Source organism: Anolis sagrei, chromosome 1 (assembly GCF_037176765.1).
Source record: "Anolis sagrei isolate rAnoSag1 chromosome 1, rAnoSag1.mat, whole genome shotgun sequence".
Taxonomy (NCBI): Eukaryota; Metazoa; Chordata; class Lepidosauria; order Squamata; family Dactyloidae; genus Anolis; species Anolis sagrei.
In genome coordinates, this window is record NC_090021.1 from 232700587 (window position 1) to 232723224 (window position 22638).

The 22638-nt window shown below is 42.5% G+C and overlaps 1 protein-coding gene across 8 annotated transcripts in view; it reads right to left on the reverse strand.

Moving 5' to 3' along the window:
• Nucleotides 1-2103: 2103 nt before the first annotated feature.
• RAD9A (RAD9 checkpoint clamp component A) overlaps nucleotides 2104-22638 on the reverse strand; it is a 115323-nt gene continuing 94788 nt past the window's right edge. For 6 of the 8 annotated variants that reach the window (XM_060772270.2, XM_060772260.2, XM_060772239.2 and 3 more), the window contains 11 exons: nucleotides 14288-14466; nucleotides 12903-12973; nucleotides 12188-12328; nucleotides 10107-10221; nucleotides 7569-7668; nucleotides 7000-7109; nucleotides 6661-6767; nucleotides 6495-6559; nucleotides 5332-5430; nucleotides 4671-4878; nucleotides 2104-2935 (listed from right to left, as the gene is read on the reverse strand). In XM_060772270.2, the coding sequence (XP_060628253.2) occupies nucleotides 2831-2935; nucleotides 4671-4878; nucleotides 5332-5430; nucleotides 6495-6559; nucleotides 6661-6767; nucleotides 7000-7109; nucleotides 7569-7668; nucleotides 10107-10221; nucleotides 12188-12328; nucleotides 12903-12973; nucleotides 14288-14321 (1155 nt within the window). In that variant the 5' untranslated portion in view covers nucleotides 14322-14466 and the 3' untranslated portion in view covers nucleotides 2104-2830. Of the gene's footprint in view, nucleotides 2936-4670; nucleotides 4879-5331; nucleotides 5431-6494; nucleotides 6560-6660; nucleotides 6768-6999; nucleotides 7110-7568; nucleotides 7669-10106; nucleotides 10222-12187; nucleotides 12329-12902; nucleotides 12974-14287; nucleotides 14467-14604; nucleotides 14672-16156; nucleotides 17053-22638 lie in introns of those variants that run through there. The other 2 variants (XM_060772231.2, XM_060772289.2) reach the window with 2 other exon arrangements.

The following is a 22638-nucleotide window of genomic DNA, read 5'->3' on the forward strand; positions in this document are numbered from 1 at the left end:
GCTGCTGCTGTTTCTTGTTTTGGGGAAACACAGTGAGGGGAAGGAGATGGTGGGAAATGCTTTCCATATTGGCAGAGGGAGCAGTTCTTCTTTCTTTTAAAACTTTGCTTGTGAGGCAGCAATTTGCAGACAAACTTTCCCCAGCTGCCCCATCTGGTGTGGGAACACATTGATTTGGGGGAGGAGTGGGAGTGAAAAAGGAGAGTGTCCTAGAGTGCATCTATACCAATAGTTCCCAGCCTTTTTTTGACCAGGGACCACTTTTACCAGGGACCACCCTCCAATATTAGTACCAAAAGGATTACGAATCAGATTTTGGTCCATTTTAGATCTGGTTTGGTTATTAGGGGTGCTGATTCAGAAAATTACATTGGATAGACCACATCAGCTGTAGTTTCTGATACAGGACATATGCCACCCATATGAGCAAGACCAGTCGCTCTCATTGCAACAGTATAGTAACAGTGAGACCGTGGACCATATTTTAGTTCCACGGACCACAGGTTGTGAATCACTGGTCTCTTTGATTGCTGTAGAATCATGGAAGTTGATATCTCTTGTTCAGCTTGTTAATTTTGTTCATAGAGTTGAAAGAGACCTTATGTCATCCAGTCCAATCCTATTCACACATGCAGGAATAGCCAATCAAAGCATTCCCAACAGATAGCCATCAATTCTGATTAAAAACCTTCAGAGAAGGATAGTTCACCTCACTCCAAGGCAGTGTATTCCACTATCTAACAGCTCTTAGCATCAAGAAGTTCTTCCTAACGTTTGGAGTGAATCTCTTTTCCATTGAATCCCTAGCCATTAGCCAAGTTGACTGGACTCAGGGAAGCTGAGGCACTATTGGTTCCTCATTTCTGTTCTAGTGGGTGGGTTGATCTTCCTCAATCCTCTGAGACTAATGTTAAGGCCACTGAAGAGGGAGCATGCTATTATGCTGACTACAACCCATGTTGTAGTGAGGTCATTTTGGTGCAGCTGGATTGAAAACTACCTTTCAGTCTTAGCACATGGTATTCCTCATAGGGTTGCCTAATACCTTTCCCATGTTCTGTAAGCTGTTTAAAGGATCTCTTGTCCTTGCCTCCTTTATGTGAATCAGACTGTTGTTGCTTGCTTAAGCTCTGGTTAAATCCCAAGCCATGGCATAGTATCAGCTGCTAATGAGTTTGTTGGAATTAGGTCTAGCATGGAGCCAAGGCAATCCTGTAGCAATGTGAGTGTCTTAAAACCAGAAAGGATGGCAGGACACATCATGCAAGCAGACACTCTTTCCTAACCTGCACTCTTGGACTCCATCTCCCCCCTGCCTAGCTCTTCTTGACTTGATATGGCTGGTGGGAATTTCAGCCCAACACAACAGGAGGGTGTTGAGCTGGGGAAAGCTGCAATAGGATAAAACGAAATAGCTTCCAAGAACAGATGTGTTGTTAAGTGCAGTGATACCTTCAACAGCACAAGTGTGCAAGTTCCAGGAGCCCTTTTGCCAAAATTAGAAGTTTGCTTTTGTTTTTGAAAAGGCACATAAACAATACACCTTGTTTTAGAGGAGAATGTCTCTATTTTTGTTGAAAAAGAACCACATAAATAGTCTGGGCAAGCTGTGTTCTTAAGGCAGGATGTCAGGGCAGAGAAGATGTAGCTCTCTAGAGCAGTGGTTCTCAACTTGTGGGTCCCCAGATGTTTTGGCCTTCAACTCCCAAGAATCCCAGCCAGTTTACGAGCTGTCAGGATTTCTGGGAGTTGAAGGCCAAAACACCTGGGGACCCACAGGTTGAGAACCACTGCTCTAGATCAGTGGTTCTCAACCTGTGGGTCCCCAGGTGTTTTGGCCTACAACTCCCAGAAATCCCAGCCAGTTTACCAGCTGTCAGGATTTCTGGGAGTTGAAGGCCAAAACATCTGGGGACCCACAGGTTGAGAACCACTGGATTAGACTTCCCTCACCATCCATGCTTCAGTTCTAATTCACAGTTAGTTTACAACAAATGATAGCTTCAACAATTGAAACTAATTGCTTGGGAAGAGGGGAAACAGGTGGCTCAGAAGGCGTGGAAAGCAGTAAGAGGTGGAGCTTCATAAAAACTGACATCATAGTCAAAGGTAGGAACATGTTTATTACAAAATAAGTATTAGTCAAAAACTTAGTACACCAAGACACTGTTTATTCCTCCTTGGGGGGAAAATACCCTGCATAGTTTAGTACTACCTTGTGTGGAATTATGCTACATTAGACAATTTACTAATCCTAGAGATACTACAGAGCTGTTGCCCTCCACCTTGTACCTAGAGGAGAGCAGCTAAAATGCAGAAGTCTCTGTATCACCTGTCAGACAAAGACCGATTACATCATCCCTGGAGGTTTCAGAGACTGATGCAAGCATTTCATACACGGCTATGGGTGCATAGTCATACTTCTGTGATTCCCTCAACTTTCCTTCAGGTAGAAATTATTGGGGGAAGGCTGTTATGTTGGGGGTGCTTTGGACACGATGGTAGGAGGGAGGAAACACCAACTTCCGGAGAACAAAAGTAGATATAAAGTGGTATAGGGTTAACTTACACTTCTGTATGCCACAAACCAAATGGCAACCATTGTCTTGACATACATATTTGAATATACTCTCAGTACGGTTCTACTCTATCAACATTTTTCTTCATGATACACAAGCTGCTCAGTTAGTGTTACAAACTGAATTATGAGTAGGGCGAGCTCTTTGGTTTGATTGGGCAGCCATCCAGAAGAGAATCCACTGAGCCTGAAATAATTTTCTCTGCTAGAAGAAGAAATTCAGTTATGTCTCATGGGAAAGGCTGACGTCTCTCATGATTCTCCCTCGCTGTCTTCTGCCAGCACCTCTTGGCTGGGCCGGGAGTGAGCCAAGGACTGCGATTGGCTCAGGACTGATCCAAAGAACAAGGACCGGAACTGCAAAAGAAACAAGGGCAAAAAAATCTTGGACCATAACTGAAAAACAGTTTAGAAAGCGGAAGATTATTATTATTATTATTATTATTATTATTATTATTATTATTATTATTTGATGCACAACAAGATTAGTACACGGCAAACAAGATCACTAGGCTGGCTTTTGCATTTGATCACACTTCGAACACTTCCCAAGTGTCTAGGACTGTGTGATGTATTGGCGAATAGTGCATGCAGATCCGAGTAGGGTGACTTTTTGCAGCTGACAGACGTTAATTTTGTCAGCACCAATTGTTTTTAAAGGCAGGCCCAGGTCTTTAGGCACTGCACCCAATGTGACGATCACTGGGACCACCTTTACTGACTTGTGCCAGAGCACAAGCCATTATTATTATTATTATTATTAATATTATTATTAATATTATTTGTACTCTGCTTTTCTCTTTTGATCAAGACCCAAAGTGGCCCACAACCTTAAAAACAATATAATTTTAAACCTACAAAATATTAATATTACAATAGAATTAAACATACAATTGTTAGAATAAGTCAGTTTACATTACATTAAACAACTAAAAACTGTTATAAATGATTATTATGAGATCTTCCTGCAGTAGTCACAGAAAACTAAATCAATATACAAAAATGCTTTTAAAATGCAGCTGGTAGTCAGTGTGGGAAAAACTTCAGCATTTTATCCCTGTTCCTCCCAGCCAGTCCAAAACTGACACTGCTTCCCAAATGTACGGTTTCTACCACACCCTTACCATTTTGAAAGCCCAGATGTTGCAACACTTACAGTGAACAAAGCTCAAGTTCTGTCATTTTTGAATGTGTAATTAATGGCTATGCTCCAGCGACATTAATAACGACATTTAATCTCAAGCCAGGGAATAATGCAGCCATAAGTGACTGAAGTCCAGTTTATTTCAATGGAACTGAGATCCAGCCTATAGTTACATCAGAGCAACCAAGGAAACTTCACTATGAATAGGTACCTATGATAATTTCACTTATGGACTATTTTGTGATAACCTGCTGAAGCACATAGTAAGGGTTTTCTACTATTTTTAATACTGCTAATATTTAACTCAATTTTAATGCTTGTATTCTTTTAGATTAAATTTGTATCATATTGATTTTACCGGAAGCCACTTTGAGTCTCTTTAAGAGAGGAAAAATAAGATAATAATGATAATAATAATAATAATACACTGCAAAATTGCATTGTGCCTACTATATCTTCCTGTCCTGAAATCAATGCCCATCTTTGCCGAATATAAGACAGGTACCCTTTAAATAATTTTACACAATCTTAAAGTAAAGGTAAATGTTTTCCCCTGACATTAAGTCCAGTCGTGTCAGACTCTGGGGGTTGGTGCTCATCTCCGTTTCTAAGCCGAAGAGCCAGCATTGTCCATAGACAACTCCAAGATCATGTGGCCAGCATGACTGCATGGAGTGCTGTTACCTTCCCACAGAAGTGGTACCTATTGATCATGGAAATGTTTTTGAACTGTTGGGTTGGCAGAAGCTAGGCCTAACAGCTCATGCTGTTCCCTGGATTCTAACCTGTGACCTTTTGGTCAGTGAGTTCAGCAGCTCAGCGCTTTAACCCACTGTGCCACCAGAGGCTCCTTACACAAACTTATCAGAACTACAAAAAGCAGATTTGCAGGGCCACATTCTTCACCCTGCATCTATAGTTTGGCTGTGGCAGCCCTTTAGTACGTACCCTTTTCTGTGGTGGTGTGCCAAGAACAGTCTCCTCGTGATCACTGCCTGGCTCTTCTGCCTCTGAACTGGTGGGCCCCATAGGGAAGGTGGGGCGGGGAGGTGGCTCTGTCCCTGCGGGGCCACCACATGTTGTTTCCATAGCTATCATGTAGTCATCAATGTCATCACCGGTGAAGTCATATGCAGGGGCAACGGGCTTCGGAGTGCTGTCAGGAAAGAAACAGCAGGTTAACTCTAAAACAGCACGAAGAGGCACTCGGTCAAACCAAGGAAAGCTTCCCCTCGAGAAAGGCCTGGTATATTTCTATTAAGCAGGCCCTGCTCTCAAAAAAAAATTTTGGCACTCTACTTCTCACTCAATACGTAAAACTGCAGTGGCAGGAAAATGGGTCTAACCATGACAGGAAAATGCTTCATTATAACTCTGAGATGCCAAGCAATTTCAACAGTAACCAAGGTAACCAACTGTTACTTGCCAAAACAGCAGCTCAGGACTGCGGAGCGGGAGGGAGATCTGCTTAATAGGCAACAAAAATCCCTATTACAAATTGACACCAGCAGCACAGCTTTAATCCTGTTGTGCAGGGCAAATAGAGACAGCTACCAGGTCTCTTGAACTCCACCTCACACCATGTTTCAAGGGCAGAACCCATGCTTACCACGAGGTCATTTGGGAACTGGAGCTCTCTGGTTCTTCAAGGGTAGCCAAGACCAGGTGCACCTGGAGGACAGCATCGTCCAAAGTAAAGATAGCGGGCCTGCAGGAAGATAGTTGATGTGAGGATGGCTATTTATTTATATATCGTGTCAGAAGTAGTACAGTTATAATGCATTTTAAAAGACACAATCAAAGTTCAAAACTTGGTATTATGCTAGATTTCCTTTGGCCAGAAGCTGGCCACTTGGAGTACCACTGGTATCTCTGTAAGCACGTCCTCCATTGTAGTAAGTGGTCTGTGCTTTGCTCTTCTCCACACTTGCTTATTTATGTATTGATTTATTTATTTATTTATTTATTATTTACAGTATTTATATTCCGCCCTTCTCACCCCGCAGGGGACTCAGGGCAGATTACAATGTGCATATACATGGCAAACATTCAATGCCATAGACATTTGTGTAAATGTTGAACATTGATGGAGCAAGTACGCTCTTCTGGGGCATGCCATTCCTCTGTTTTCACCATTTGCTTCTCTGACCCTGGAACTCAACAAAAAAGCTCCAGTTTTGTAGCAGATTTCCTATTAGGAGAGATGGGAATCCTTTGTGATATTATAAATTTTTCTCAGGAGAAGGTGATGATTTACAGTATCATATGCTGCTGATAGGTCTATGAAGACAGCTCCTTTTGAGGATGGCTCAAAAGTTACATGTTTAGGGCTAAGGGGCTCCAAATTAAAATCAGCAGTGGCAAGGTATAAGGTATTGCCAGCAAATCTAGCCAGGCATCACATCCTTGGCAGGAAAATGACATAGGAAAGCTTCCTGCAAGCTATCTGTAGGGTAGAAAAACAAATGAAGATGATTCTTACTAAGAACCATATGCTGGATCAGTCCAAAGCACCACAATTCTTTTGATTGTACTTTTCCTGCATGGCAGTGGGTTGGGCTAGATGTGTCTCTTCCATGTGATCTCTTCCAACTCTATTACACTATAATTGTATTCTAGCATCCTATTTCCCACTGTGACCAGCCAGATGCCTCTATTTCGCACACAAGCAGGGCATGAGGGCAATACTCCCAGTGTGCTGCCGTTGTGTGTGGAGGCTGTATTAGACATGAGACAATGCACTACTTAGAAGCTTCTCTAGTGAAGGCCTACCTGCCAGGACTGTCAAAGTGGATATTAAGGGGAAGATTTGATGACTCCGCAAAACTCAGAAGACCCTGAGAGAGAAGAACAGGGGGAGATGGAGGAAAAAACAGGTCAGAAATAGTAAAGATATCCACCTTCTCCAGTTAAGGCAAGGAACAGGGAGCATACATACTCGAAATTCCTTGAGGCAGAAAGTGACTTGTGTCTCTTGCTTAATGTGGAAGGCCTGAAACTCATCCTCGTTTAAGCACAGCTCTGTCACCATTGTCCGGGTTGCCTCTGAGGGAGAGATCATGATTAGAAAATGCTTTCCGGCAGCTGCTTCTTCATGTGCCTATTTAACAGGACTGCCAAACAGAGGAAAGGGGACATGACAAGGCCATTACAAGCAGGAACCTCTGTGCCAGGAACTTGCCTCCTATATCAGGGCTCTTAACACAAGCTAAGGAAGTCTCAGATAACTTGACAAGCTGTAGGGATAAACTGGAAGCTGGGAAGGTAGGAAACTCACCGGTTTCTTCTTCCAAGTAACTGCGCAAGCTCAACTTCCCCGCTGGGCTGGCAACCAGAGTCACCTCAGCCAAAGCCAGTGGGAAATGCACCACAGCATCCGCTAACAACCTGAATTGGATGAAGGAGGGATGGGGTGAACAGCGAGGCACATTTCATGGTTGAAATCCCCAGCTCCCATCTGCACTTACGACTCATTGTCCCCATTCAGTTGCTAAAGACAGCCTGTACAAAGCATCAATTGCTCGCCCCCGTCCCAGCTTTCCCCAGCATTATGCCCACGCAGCAGCTTCCCACGCTCATCACTTGGCATTAAACCAGTAGTTCAGGAACCTCTCGGGGGGGGGGGGGGGGGGGAGAGAAAATGATCTGTATTTCCTCCTCCCCCTGAAATCCATTGCTTGTGCCATGGATATTAAAGTGTAAAACAATCTGCAAGGTGAAGTGCTGCACATCTGGACTGCAGGAGTCTGTCTTTAAAGTCCCTTCTCCAGTCAGATGCAGCCCTCCTGCATCCTGCATTGCCCTCCTGCATTGCCATTTCCAGCCCCAACCGCAGCAAGGTCTCACCTGGGAAGGGCACGCAGAGCATGGCCGCATTGGCCTGTGTCAAAGTCAGCTTGCAAGGATTCACATTCCTGAAATGGCAAGTCATGGGTCTTGACAACACCTGCAGGGGGAAGGGAATTGCAGTGGGTGAGTGAGTGTATGTGCGGCTTCCTGGGAAATGGCCCTGGGGCACTTTCCGTCTCTCCAGAGACTTTGAACCACACAGGGTCAGCTGTAAAGACGGGAAGAGCTGAAGAAGAAGAATGCAGTGGTATTTTTCCTCTCTCAGAGCCTGAAATGGCCCCTGGTGAGTTGAGAATGAATTAAAAACTCTTGTATTAAAAAGGATTGTTTAAAAATAATTTTTGTTAGATGCAGCTAGTACTGATTGTATCCATTTTATTTAATATTCATATTCAGTAAGAATGATTATAGAGCCCTGCTACTGTATTGCTGGAGACACAATGCTCTTAGAATTCAACCTTGAAAAAGCCCTCTCAGATGCTGAGGGATAATGAGCATCTTTAGGTTACATGACTCAGAATGGGAGTATTCTAAGTATTCCAGTATTGAAGCAAAACCTTCAAGTACCGTGGCCTCTGACTATTCTATCTTCTCACGTGTCTCAGAATCCTCTGCCTTCTCCACCAAGTGAAAAAATAGATGCCTGTTTCAGCTGCAAGCGTGCTGTCAGCCAGTCACATGCGAACAAATTGAGGCACCTACACAAATTCATGCTAGATCATTACTTCCTGCAATTTAAAAGTTTAATGTGACAGTTCAGAATCAATGGCTATAAATCTTTCAGATGATGGATAATCTATAGCCATTTCCCCAAACTTCCCCTAAATCAGATCTTTCTCCAAATTGCCAGAATGTATGGATAGGGCCAGCAGGAGAACAATGGCAGAACAGGGATAATGCACAACCCCACTATCTTCACATGATGCAGGGCTGGCCCTACTATTAGACTGAGTGAAACAGATATCTCTGGCAAAAGAGCTGTGCAGTAACATAAAAAACCAGCAAACACATAATAATAATAATAATAATAATAATAATAATAATAATAATAATAATATCTTATTTGTGTATCCTGCCTCCATCTCCCTGAAGGGACACGGGGCGGCTTACATGAGGAATAAGCCCAATATAAACATGGTTGCAAAGCAATACAGTTAAAAACATATAACAATCAACTATATTAAAACAATAAAACCAATAAAATCTAAGACATCATAAAATATAAAGCAACAAACAAGCAATAGCTGGAAAAAGTGGGCATAGCCGAGAAAAGTGGGCATGTGCAGATTTGAGACTAATAGGGCAGGACAGGGCTAGTGCAATGTAAACTGTAAGGCTGAGGGCTGGGAATACAGTGCTGGAGATGGAGTGTAGTCACACAAACTTAGGATAGAAACATCTTTTTCCCATGCAATGGTACAGGATTGAAAACATTTTTAATATTGAGGCAGACAAACATGGCTATGTCCTTGATTATTAGCTTACTTTATTACTATTTTAATAAAGGGTCAGAAGACAGTTCCGCCTCAAGACTTCAAAACGTCCCATAACAGACCCAATGTGATATTACTCATATGAAGAAAAAGGAAAACCCTTATTGGGCTTTAGAGAAACAGAACAATTTCGGTTATATTCCATAAACCACAAGGCCTCAAAAATGGTCTGAAATTTAGCAGGATGTGTGAAGTTGTACCATAGCTGTTTTATCAATACCAACCTATCCTCACCATACCTGCAAGGTAAGAAGGAACACAATCTGCATTTGGGTTCACCAAGAGACCCAGTCCAACATAGCTGTGAGCTCTCTTTGCTGCTTTACACCTGAAGACAGGGTTAAGGAACCTTTGTACAGGCAGTCCACGAGTTACAAACATTCGACTTACGAACAACTCACAGTCAAGAGTTGTGAGACAACAGGAAATGACAGAAATCTACCCCTTGGAAGGGAAATTCACACCTGGAAGAGTTATCATGGGGAAAAGCTGTCTTCCACTGAAGCTTTACCACCAATCCTTGTTTCCACAACAAGCCACATTTTTCAAAATCCAATTCTCACAGGGACAGAAAGTGAGGTGAAATTTTCTGAACAGGGACAGATAGCAAAACAAACAGCACAGACCGATAGATATATGACTGGAGTTACACTTTAAAACGTACATGTTCTGAGTTACATACAAATCCAATTTAAGAACAAACCTACAGAACCTATCTTGTTTGTAACTTGGAGACTGCCTGCTGATGGGAGTTGTAGGCTGAACCAACTGACACACCATATATATCCCTCTTTTGGCTTCAGGGTACAGTGAGGTAAAAGACTTGTGACTCTGATAAACAACCCTCAATAAATTCCCCTTTTCTGTCTCTCTCAGATTCCTCCAAATTCATTTGGAGTCTCTCTGACTTCATATTGGCCATCTGCAATATCTATATTCAGATTTCAAATGCACCAAAACTATGCTCTGAATTGAGCCCACATGCACACCCACCCTCAGCCTTCTAGGGTTAATCCACTTCCCATTCAGGCCCAGAGCTCACCATATTTGCAGTGGAGCTGCACCCGGAACCGGCTGGCATGGGAGTTTAGCGAGAGAAGGCACTTCTCCACAGTCTTCTCCAGGGAGGGCAGTGAACGGAAAACAGCCAAGAAAGACTGGAAGGCAGGAGGAAACAACTGTTAATGGGCATGTGTTTCTCTCTCTAACACATACACAGTCCCCAAAACAAGGTGAAGCCACTAGGAAAACCAGCATATTGGTTACAGTAGTGGTGGATAAATGATGGGAGATAGATGGCCATGTTGGACTTCCAAGGACCGCAAAGATCTCCCTGAAAAGTATGAGCCTCCAAAAGAGTTTGCCCTCTGTGACTGGCTTCTGAGTCAATTCCTGTTAATAAAAAGGATCCCACTAAGCCTAAAACATAGCAAAATTGCCCCCTACTGCTCTCACTGATGTTTGAGGGGAAGCTTTCTTTAAAAAAATACAGGATCCAGAGGACTACACATGCCCCACAAACTATGTAATCACACTTTAGTTCGAATGTCAACTTACTTCTGTATTTATATTCCTTTCCTTTTATATTCTGCCTTTCGTCCAGTAAGCTCAAAGCAGCATACATGATTTCCGCACCTCTACCCTCACAACTCCTGTCATGTTGAAAGTGACTAATGGCTTCTCTCTGCAGTGCCTTTCAAGTTCCTTGAATCGTATTTGGAAGCTGCGTTTGGTGGTCCCTATGTAGACTTGTCCATAGCTGCATGAAAGGCACTACAGACTAATTCAACCAGAGAAGTCAGCCATAGCAGAGCACCTGATAAACCAACCTGGACACATAATATTATCTGAGAACACAGAAATGCTGGACCACTCTAACCACCACGTCAGGTTACACAGAGAAGCCACTGAAATCCACAAGCATGGGGCAACTTCAACAGAAAGGAGGAAACCATGAAAATGAACAAAATCTGGCTACCAGTATTAAAAAAATCCAAAATCAGGACAGTAAATAAAGAACAGCACTCAAAAACATGGGAAATCCAGGCAAGAAACAATCAGAACCAACTAATCACCTCCCAACAAATTATTGTTCTATATATTGTTCTATATATTGTTATAATATTGTTTTTATGTTGTTTTATACTCATATTATGTATTTAAAATATGTTATTTTTTAATTCTGTTGACTGGGCTTGGCCCCATGTAAGCTGCCCTGAGTCCATTTGGGGAGATGGAGGCAGGATATAATAATAATTTATTATTATTATTATTATTATTATTATTATTATTATTATTATTATTATATTCCCCCGGGCCGGAAGCAGCCAAGCTTTGAAGCTGTGAGGCTATTCAGTGATAATCAAGGTGACCAATTGCTACATTCACACTTGCCTCAAGCACAAACAGTTCTTTCTCCCACCCTGGACATTCCATAGATAAACCTCACTTGCCTAGTTTCCAACAGACCTCACAACCTTTGAGGTTTGCCTGCCATAGATGTGGGAGAACATCAGGAGAGAATGCTTCTGAAACATGGCCATACAACCCAGAAAACAACATTACAGTATTTATATATCGCTTTGAGTCCCCCTAAGGGTGATAAAAGCAGTATATAAATACTGTAAATAAATAAATAAATAAATAAATCTTACACCAACCCAGTGATTCCGGCCATGAAAATCTTTGACAACACATTCTAAACTACTGTTTCTTAAACTGGGGTCCCCTTAGCTCAATGTTGGGGTCACACAAAATTTGGAAACAGTTAAAGATTTCTGAATGCCATCTATTTATACAAATCTGTTAACAACAATGTGCTGTGTTTATGATGGACTGTGCGGAAAATGCTTCAGATGTACTCCACAAAAAAAAAGGGATATCAATCTTGTATAGCAAACTTTTCAAATGTTGATTTATTATCAGAGTTATGTTTGACTTTTATACATAAAGATTTCTCAGGTAGGAAGGGGTCGCGAGTGGAAAAAGTTTAAGAGGCCCTGTTCTGAACCACAAAACCCATCCTGGCCTTTTAAACATGGGATATCAGGAAAGGCAATGGCAAGTGAACATGTAGTTCACTTGCCTCTTGGGAAGGGTCTGGGTCTCCCATGGGTATCTCACCTTCATGTGCACTTTGCACCGGAAAGCCTCTGTATCTGGGTCACATCCTGATTCTGTTGGCTGGTATTTTTGAAAGAAGAGCGGGGCAAAGAGGAAGCTCGCATAAGCAGAGCGAGATGCACTGACTGTGCGCATGGACAACTGGAATAAAGAAAGGAAGGGTCGCTAACTTAAGCAGAACCGCAGAGCAAAAAAGATAATTCCAATTCATCATGTAGCATCCTCACGGCTTTCTAGACTCAAGTACAGCTTTCATATCCTGCTTGGCCAGGGGAAAGTGTCACTAGTCCAAACACAGGGCAACTGTTAACCAAAAGACATGTCTTTTAGCATGCAAAATATTAACAACTGAAGCATACACCTACACAGGATTTTGACAGGTAATTGGCACACCCACCCCCAGCCAAGCAAATTGATCATAATGCCAGAAGTGAATCACTGCTGCAAAGAAAAGCCTTTAGTTACAACCACAAAGGTAATGCATAATCAATATGCTGTTCAGAATCTCATCTTCTGTAGTAAATCTTCCTATTATATCTTGTTGGATTTTCTTATAAGATGTTGCAATGAATTTAAACAATGTTTCTGCTTCATATTGCAAATGGACAGGATTCCTTGGCCCCATATAACCATTAACAGTCAACCTGATATACCATAATTTAATTCTGCTATGGAACATTCTCACTTATTCACTTTCCAAGGTTCCTTGTCTTACCCCTTCTTGTAGTGGCTCGACATAGATTTCATCTCCAACACGGGCAAGGGAATGTATTGCTTTCCCTAGGGCTGAACACGGGGCAAAAAGAACATTAAATTGGTATGGGAGTTTAAGTATCTCGTGATATCTCACATTTCATCCCAACTTAGTCAATCCTTCCTACAGACTGAGACTGTCCAGCATTGCTTTTAGACAAAATTATTATTTTCATTTCACTCTCTGATGCAGAACCCCGGTGGTGCAATGGGTTAAACCCTTGTGCCAGCAGGACTGCTAACTAACAGTTTGAATCCAGGGGGAGCAGGCTGAGCTGTCAGCTCCCCTGTCAGCTCCAGCTCCAGCTCCCCATTGTGGGGACATGAGAGAAGCCTCCCACAAGGATGGTAAAATATCAAATATCCAGCCATCCCCTGGGTAACGTCCTTGCAGACAGCCAATTCTCTCACAGCAGAAGTGACTTGCAATTTCTCAAGTCGCTCCTGACACAGAACCCCCCCCCCCAAAAAAAACCCTCTCTGATACAAAGTCATCACTTTCCATTGGATACACACAAACACACAATTGTCATTCTTAGTCCTGTCCCATTTAATCTGTCAGGTCATGCCAGGAACAGACTTAGGGTTGAATTAATAACAACAACAACAACAACAACAACAACAACAACAACAACAACAGCAACTTTATTTTTTTACTCTGCCTCCATTTCCCTGAGGGATTTGGGGAGGCTTACATATGACACAAGATGCCTAAAAACAACTCATAAAATAAACACACAGTTCAATACAAAAAGTAAAACCAATAGAACACAAAACAACAATTAAAGACTCAGAACAACGCCTAAAACCTGTGGTGACAACTATTGTAAGACATGGCCAGGCTGTAAACAAGACAGGGGAATGGGATAGTGCAAATTGTAGCTAAGGAACAAGGGAATGGGATGCAAATGCAGTTTGATACCACTTTAAGCATCATGGTTCAATGCTATGACTCATGGGAGTTATAGTTTTGCAATGCCTTTAACCTCCTGTGCCAAAGAGTGCTGGTGTCTTACCAAACTACAAGTCACTGGATTCCATAGCACTGGGCCATGACAGTTAAAGTGCATTAATTCTACAGTGTCATAAATAGAGAGAAGCCTTTGCTTGCTTTTTCTCACTCACTATGTCTTCTCTCTTTCTATATAGCATATGGAAAGAGAGGGAATGATCAATTCTGCCAGGAATCTGAACTGAACTTGAGAACCTTTAAAATGAAGGCAGAGGACCACGCATTGCACAATCCATTCCACTGAATATAAAGACACATTTCCTGCACATGTACCCACACATGCCAAGGTCTCAAAGGTAGAATGGTCTATATAGCAACCATAATTCCTGCCTTACCTTTCACATTGCCTCCAGTGACTATGCACTTCATGCCACAGAACAAAAGCCAGCAAGTTCCTCCACACCAGGCAGAAATCGGAGGGAACTAAACATCTGAGAGTTTACTCTTCACGTCATACTCAGCAACCAATTCCATTTTGTGACCAAAAGGATCCTCTAGGATTCCAAAGTGGATGCTGCGAGAGAAAAATATATATACAAATTAGCAGATGAATATCTGATCATTACTGTTACATTTTTGAGAGTACTTGAATAACAATAAGATCTACTACTACATTGAAAAACAAGTATATGCCAAGAGAGTAACAACGAACAAAAAGTTTCTAGGTTGCTGTGAGTTTTCCAGGTTTTATGGCCATGTCTCAGAAGCATTCTCTCCTGACGTTTCACCCGCATCTGTGGCAGGAATGCTCAGAGATTGTGAGGTCTGTTGGAAACTGGGCAATTGGGGTTTATATATCTGTGGATTGTTCAGTGTGGGAGAAAGAACTCTTGTCTGCTTGAGGCAGCTGTCATGGAACATAGCCACATAGCCTGGAAAACTCATAACAACCCAGTGATTGTGGCCATGAAAGCCTTTTGACAACACAGTGTTTAGAGTGCTGGATTGAGACTTGGATATTCCCCATTTATTCCCCATTGACACTTAAAAGAAACTGGATTATTTTGGTTAGACACTTTCTAATGCTGGCCCTGGTTTGTTTCATGTCAGGATTTCCCATTTTTAGGGCCAGCTAACACCTCCCAACAAAGGATTCCCCCAGGCATGAAGCAGCCAGACTTTGCAGCTGCAAGGCCATTCAATGCTAATCAAGATGGCCAATTGCAACATCCACACCTGCCTCAAACAGACAAGAGTTCTTTCTCCCACTCTGGCCATTATTCCACAGATATATAAACCCCACTTGCCTAGTTTCCAACAACCTCACAACCTTCGAGGATGCCTGCCATAGATGTGGGTGAAACGTCAGGAGAGAATGCTTCCGGAACATGGCCACACAGCCCGGAAAGCACACAGCAACCCAGTAATTCCAGCCATGAAAGCCTTCGACAACACAAGAAGTTTCTAATCTGCACCATGTCCCTACACCAAAATGGGACGCAAACCTAATGGTAGGAGGTAGAGGACATGGCCATATTTTCTTGTGTAAGTACTATCAATGCTGAATATATTGAGAATATTTAGATCAGCTAAGTGTCAAATGAGTGTATTTGATTTGAGTACCAAATCAAGTACAGACAGAATATAGATTGTGTGATTAAGCTTAGCGAGAATTGTTTACAAATGATCCCATCCCAAAGTCATTTGCCTTGTGATAGGAAACAGAGAGGCACTTAGCCAGGGATGGTAGGAAGTAGGACCAGATTTATTGGTGGAGATCTGGCTGGTGTACAATACATCACCATGGAGAACCCTTTGCACATTTAAGGAGGGGGAAAGTGGGAAGCCAATGTGAACTTCCTTGCAGAAAGCGAATCCCAGGCAAGCGAGTCCAGGACTGCTGCCGCCTCCCAGTGTCTCAATTGAGAAGCGCACAAGTTAGAAGCACCCGCCCTCCACTAGGCAAGGATCACGCAACTTCACGGTTTTTGGACTTCACTTCCCAGAATCCCTTGCCATTAGCCCAAACAGCTGAGGCTTCTGGGAGTTGAAGTTCACAACCCTAGAAGTCTGGGGAATCATTGCCCCAGGGAAAGCGCTGGCTCTTTAAGAGGGATACAGGAAGGTTCCACTGGTGAGTTGATCTTCGATACTCAGGAAAGCCACTGAATAGATAAACTACACCGCTTTCGGAATCCAAGCCATAGGCAAACTTCCTCCCCTTCCCGACAAAAATGGGATCGTCCAGTTCCTGTTTGTCTTACCTCCTTCAGCAGTCAAACAGATACGCCAAAATCGTTCAGTGCTTGGATGTCCCGCCTCAACACTCCCATTGGACAAGACTCTACTCCTTCAAATGCTGTAACGAGTTTCATTGGAGGACTGCCCTTCACGTGAACCAACAAAGGCGGGAGCTAAGCTTTCATTTCGCCGTTTGCGGGAAGGGCGGGGCTTTGTCGGACAAGGCCCGCCCCACTCCTTCAGCGAGGGAGAGCGAACGATTGCGCAGGCGCGAAAGAGAGGCGGGAAACGCAGGAGGGCACCATTAAGAAAAGAGAAGAGTTCAGTTCCGGAGGTGGGTTGCTTGTGGGATGTTTTTCTCCTGTCGACTCAAATACATATTGAATTATCGGACCACATATTTTGGACTATGTTGTATTATTCAGCTTTTGTCCTAAAAGCAAAAACGATGCTTTGCTTTGTTCCTGCGACCATTCACTCTGCAGGTGTAGCTCTATGATTCTGCTTTAACTGCAATGTGTAGCTCTATGATTCCACTTTAAGGTGTCAGACAGGGATGTGTTATTGCCCCAATCTTATTTTCCATCTTCATTGCTTTGGTACTTCATCTTGTTGATGGGAAGCTTCCCACTGGAGTGGAAATCATCTATCGGACAGATGGCAAGCTATTCAACCTCAGCAGACTGAAAGCCAGAACCAAGGTTACAACAACATATCTTATAGAACTCCAGTGTGCTGATGATAACGTCATCTGCGCATTCAGAAGACCTACAAGCCACTCTAAACACCTTTGCAGAAGCATACGAGAAGCTCGGCCTGTCATTGAACATCGAGAAAACCAAAGTGCTGTTCCAGCAGACACCAGCCAATCCCTCTCCAATGCCAGAAATACAGCTTAAATGGTGTAACATTCGAAATTGTTGACCATTTCTGCTACCTTGGCAGCCACCTCTCCACCAAAGTCAACATCGACACCGAAATACAACACCGCCTGAGCTCTGCGAGCGCAGCATTTTTCCGAATGAAGCAGAGAGTGTTTGAGGACCAGGACAACCGTATGGATACCAAGGTGCTTGTTTATAAATCTATTGTCCTCCCAACCCTGCTATATGCCTGTGAAACGTGGACTGTCTACAGATGTCACATGCAACGATTCCATCAGCGCTGTCTCTGAAAAATCCTGCAAATCTCTTGGGAAGACAAGCGGACAAATGTCAGCATGCTGGAAGAATCAAAGACCACCAGCATTGAAGTGATGGTCCTCTGCTGCCAACTCCACTGGACTGGCCACGTTGTCCAGATATCCGACAACCATCTCCCAAAGCAGTTGCTCTACTCCGGAAAACGGAATGTTGGTAGACAGGAAAAGACATTTAAAGATGGGCTCAAAGCCAACCTTAAAAACTTTGACATAGACACTGAGAACTGGGAAGTCCTGGCCCTTGAGCGCTCCAGCTGGAAGTCAGCTGTGACCAGCAGTGCTGTAGAATTTGAAGAGGCATGAATGGAGGGCGAAAGAGAGAAACTTGCCAAGAGGAAGGCGCATCAAGCCAACCCTGACTGGGACCGCCTTCCACCTGGAAACCGATGCCCTCACTGCGGGAGAAGATGAAGGTCACGATTAGGGCTCCACAGTCACCTATGGACCCACCGCCAGTACAGCGTCTTCCAGGTCATACTGTAGGACCTAAAGATTCCTAGATAAGTGTTCTCTTAAGTCCTTTGGCATGGTTGTATGTTTACCTTTTGTCACAAGTAGAGTCACACTGAAAACTTAAAGATCCTCAGATACTATATTTTACTCAAATCACAAATGATCAAATCTGCAGAAGTCAAAGCCACAAACATGGAGGGCTTGCTATACTTCAGTCCCACTTGTTACGCCTTTTTACCGCACACTTATTACAATCCTACACCCACTTAAACAAGCACACAACTGACTAGCAACTGAAGCAATGCATCGGATTAAGAGGTCTGCAGTGCACAAAAACAACCACCATCAGCCTATTAGCCAGTAAGGTGCCACAGGCTTCTCTGCTGTTTTCCAACAAATCTCCTTCACTGAATGGGTACGTAAGTTTCATTTACCAAAGAGCAGCCAAATAAATCTTTAACAAGTCACAAACTGATTCATACAGTTGCCTCTGCTAAATCCATAGATCAATTACTATGACCACGGAATTGCACTGGAGGCCTAGAGAGAATAGTTTTCTGGGTCCTTCTGTGCAGTTCTATTGTATGCTTTGGCTGGAAATCCAACACATTGTACTATTCAGGTAAGAAAACAGTGTTCTAGATTATGCACAAAAATCATATTGAAAAAATACAATTTTGGAACAGATCCTTTGCTTAATGCCACAAATTGGTTTGATTGTTTATTCAGTGTGGAACCTTGGACCACCAAACTCAAGTCCACCCAAATGGATATTTTAACACTGCCTTTTTGCCAAAAATGGCATGGAGAGTTATTGCTATATCAAATACGGCTTGGATCCAAGACCAGCCTTTGGTTGGCCCAATTGCTCTGCTGATAAAAGGTGCCTTAGAAGGGGTATTTTTTAAATCTTGTAAGGTTCATGAATGGAGTGTGAAAGTAGATTGAATATTTTAGATTGAACCAAACAGTTTATTTAACATTTGGGTGGACTTCCGTGGTCAACTTCCCATGAACAACATAACAGAAGAATAGATTAGGGTTGTAATCTTGTGCACATTAAGAGCTGTTTGGCAGTGGAATATGTTTTTAGAAAAGTGTGACCTTTTAGAGATCATAACCTGTTAGAGGAGAGCCAAAAACCTGTTTGAGTAGAATCTTCTCAAGTGGTATACAACCAAATGTAATTATGCAGTGCAATTGACTTCAGTTGTTAGACTGAATGACCTGTTGTCTCTCATCTGTTAGGAGATAAATAATATGCCAGTGTCGTGTCCATAAAAATAGCAGTACTTCACAAGTGTTTTTCAGTGCCCAAAAATATATCTACTCTCTCATAAAACAACTTGTTTTATATTATGCACTCAAGAGACACTAAAGTAGACTTTGGTAAAAATAACATATTTGGTTTACTCACGACCTTCATGTGTTCAGCATACACAGGCATATAACTTATCAGCCAGTTACAGATATGTTTCTGTTCCATTTGGCCAGAACATCTCTCTTATAATAAAACAGCAGGCAAGTGTTTGCAAGTCTGCAATCTGAGCAATCCCAAAGTCTAAAAAGTCTGTGCTCTATGCTCATCTCAGAGCAGATCATGTGCTGTGCAACCCCTCCCACAACTCAGAAAAAAAACGTAGAGCAAGGAAAGAAAGCTGCATATCAGAATATACATACAATAAACAAGCAACAAGATCATAGATAAACTAATTACTAGGGGAGGCTTGAAGAAGGTTGCAATTTCCAACATATGTTGCTTTGAGGTGTGGAGTTTCCGTCTCTGAAGGCTTTTAAGCCAAGCTTGGATGGCCATGTATCAGTTCTTTGATTGTGTATTGCTGCATGGCGGAATGGGGTTGGGCTGGATGGCCCTGGGCAGTCCCGTATGTGGGGGGGGGGGGGGGGGCTTGAGGGGCTTAACCGCCCCCCCCCCCCAATTCTCAGGGTGGTCCGCGAGAAGACCTTACTAGTACATTATTTAAACTGTTATGTTTATTCATATCACCATGCTCAATATATCCCATATGCATGGGGGTATTGGGATAATGATACAAAAGGTTTGCTAAGGTAGATCCTGACCCCCCCCCCCCCCGCCCCGAATCAAACTCAGCCCCCCGCCTGAATCAAAATCCCTGTTACAGGCCTGGCCCTGGGGGTCCTTTCTATCTCTGTGATTCTACATCTACTTGGGAATAATTCCTAATGGAAGCAATGGTTCTAACATTTGATGAACCTATGATTGTGGTCCCATCCCTTTGCTTTTGTCAGCTTAAATGTTTGCAGTACTGAGGGACCCCATAGCCACAGGAACGGGATCCATGATTTTATTTATCACTGTCAGACAAAATATGTAATCTCTAGGCATTTTCTAAGTCCTCCAGCTCAATTCTATGGCATTCTTGGTCTGGTTCACTATTATCTGCAGTTTTCCACATCTATGTGAAGTTCAGGAACATTACCCTCTGCAGATACAGAGGCCATACTGTACTAGTCAACACTATATTTGACTGTTTCTTTTACATAAGACAGATATTAAAAGAAACCTTTCTTCCTTTTTAAAAACTTCCCTGGATTCATAATTATTTTGTCTGACTGTATCCAGGACTGGTCCTGCGTGCTAAACATGTAAATTTAATTTGCTTCAGTGGTTGTCTGTTTTTTGTTAGCTTTCCTATAATTAAGAGCCATGAAACATCGGAAGAAATGGGGGTGGAGGGAACCTCCTAAAACAAACACGTCTTACATTTAAACAATCTCAAGAGCTGTACTTTGAGGCTTTGCTCAAAATTACCCTCTTTCTGCCTCTTCCTTTTTCACCCCTTCCCCCAAGAAATAGCACTCCTGAGACCAGTACCTTAAAAACCATTAAAAATCAAATAGATTTCCTCTCTGGAAATAAAATGTCTTGCCAATACAAGCAGGCATATTTTTGTAAAAACCAAAAGAGGGTATTATTTGACTGTTTTAAATGAGCACCAGGGATTAAACCTGGCACCTGGGTGCTACAAAACATAATTGAAAGGTAAACTTCTGACCTCATTGCATACATGCAGAATTTAATCAACTGCAGGATATACCATAGCAAAACGAAAGTCGTCAATAAAACCAGTTGCAAAAAAAAATCTGATCCCCTACTGCGTTCTACTTATACATTAGTGGCCTGGTGAAGCAACAACTAAGGCCAAGAAAGCGTTTGGAAACGTAGGGTGCACCCACACTGTAGACTTAATGCTGTTTGATACCACTTCAATGCCATGGTTCACTGCTATGGAATCCTGGGAGTTGTAGTTTGGTGAGGCATCAGCACTCTTTTGGAAAAGAAAGCTAAAGACCTCATAAAAATATCAACTCCTTTTTTGTGTATCAGGAGCAACTTGAGAAACTGCAAGTCGCTTCTGGTGTGAGAGAATTGGCCGTCTGCAAGGATGTTGCCCAGGGGATGCCCGGATGTTTTACTATCCTGTGGGAGGCTTCTCTCATGTCCCACCAACTCCCATGGTTCCATGGCATTGAACCATGGCAATTAAAATGGCGCTGAACTGCAATAATTCTACAGTGTCGATGCAGCCTTACTTGCTTACTAATGCTAATGTTCATGGCATCCATAACCCAAACAAGCCCAAATGGCTTGCATTTGCATAGGTTATATATTGGGGCTATAAACCAAAAGATTTTCCCTTAAATCCTTATCATGGCTCAGACTTTTAAAACGAACTGGGAACAATCCAGTCTCGAGAAGAGCTTCCCAGCCAGCAGGCTAATTGTTGAGGTATCTCAGTTAACTAAGTATTGTAAATGGGGTTATGTCTTTGTAAGTGGGCTTATTTTTGTCAATTACACAATTTTGCAATATCCATGTTCAGCAAATGGTTGCTGTAACATAATACACACGGAAGCCAGAGAAACAACTAATGCAAATTAGGAATTATGCACATTGGGACATGGTTGCCAGTATTGTACAAATCTTTGCCCTGATGTATATCTTTGCAGTTCTCTTGGTGGGATCCTTAACCCCTTTTGTTACCTAGCTAAGTACAGGGAGTCCTCATGTTAGAAACGTCCGACTTACAAATGACTTGTCGTTAAGAATGGGGGTGAGACAACAGAAAGTGAGAGAAATCTACCCCTCGGAAGGGAAATTTATTCCTGGAAGAATAAATGGGGAAAAGGTGTTTCAACTGAAACTTTATCACCAATCCTTTTTTGTACAACAAACCCTTTTTTTTTCAAAATCCAATTATAACAAGCACAGAAAGTGAGGTGAAATTTTCTGAACAGGGACACAGAGAGCAAAACAAACACCACAGGGCAATCCAAAGCTGATATAGATAAATAGATAGATAAGAAATTACATGTCAAAATGCACCTGTTCTGACTTACCTACAAATTCACCGTAAGAACAAACCTACAGATCCTATCTTGTTCATAGCTTGGGAATTTCGCACTACCTTTTTAGCAGTACATTTGACCCCTTTTCTACCAGAGGCAGAAGTGATATGAAAAAATAAACATAGGTTCCTATACCACCAAGAAGAGCAGTTCAGCATGTTTCAGCAACTTTTTAATTCAATCTAAACAATATGTGTGCGTGAAGTCAAACAGTTGGGTTGGGTAAACCTTGTATAAGTAAGCAAAAACATTTTGAACCTTTTTGAAACCAATAAAAGGCCTTTTCCAAAATGCAACAATGTCTGCTGTACATTGCCTCCCTATTAACACATAGCACCCCACTGTAGCAATCCAAATAAGGCCAGTTTTTAGAGGCTTCTGTTGAAGAACCCATGCTATGAAACCTTGAAGAAAAAGGGCTAATCTACACCCTGCTGAGTTGGAAACCACTCTCTCTTT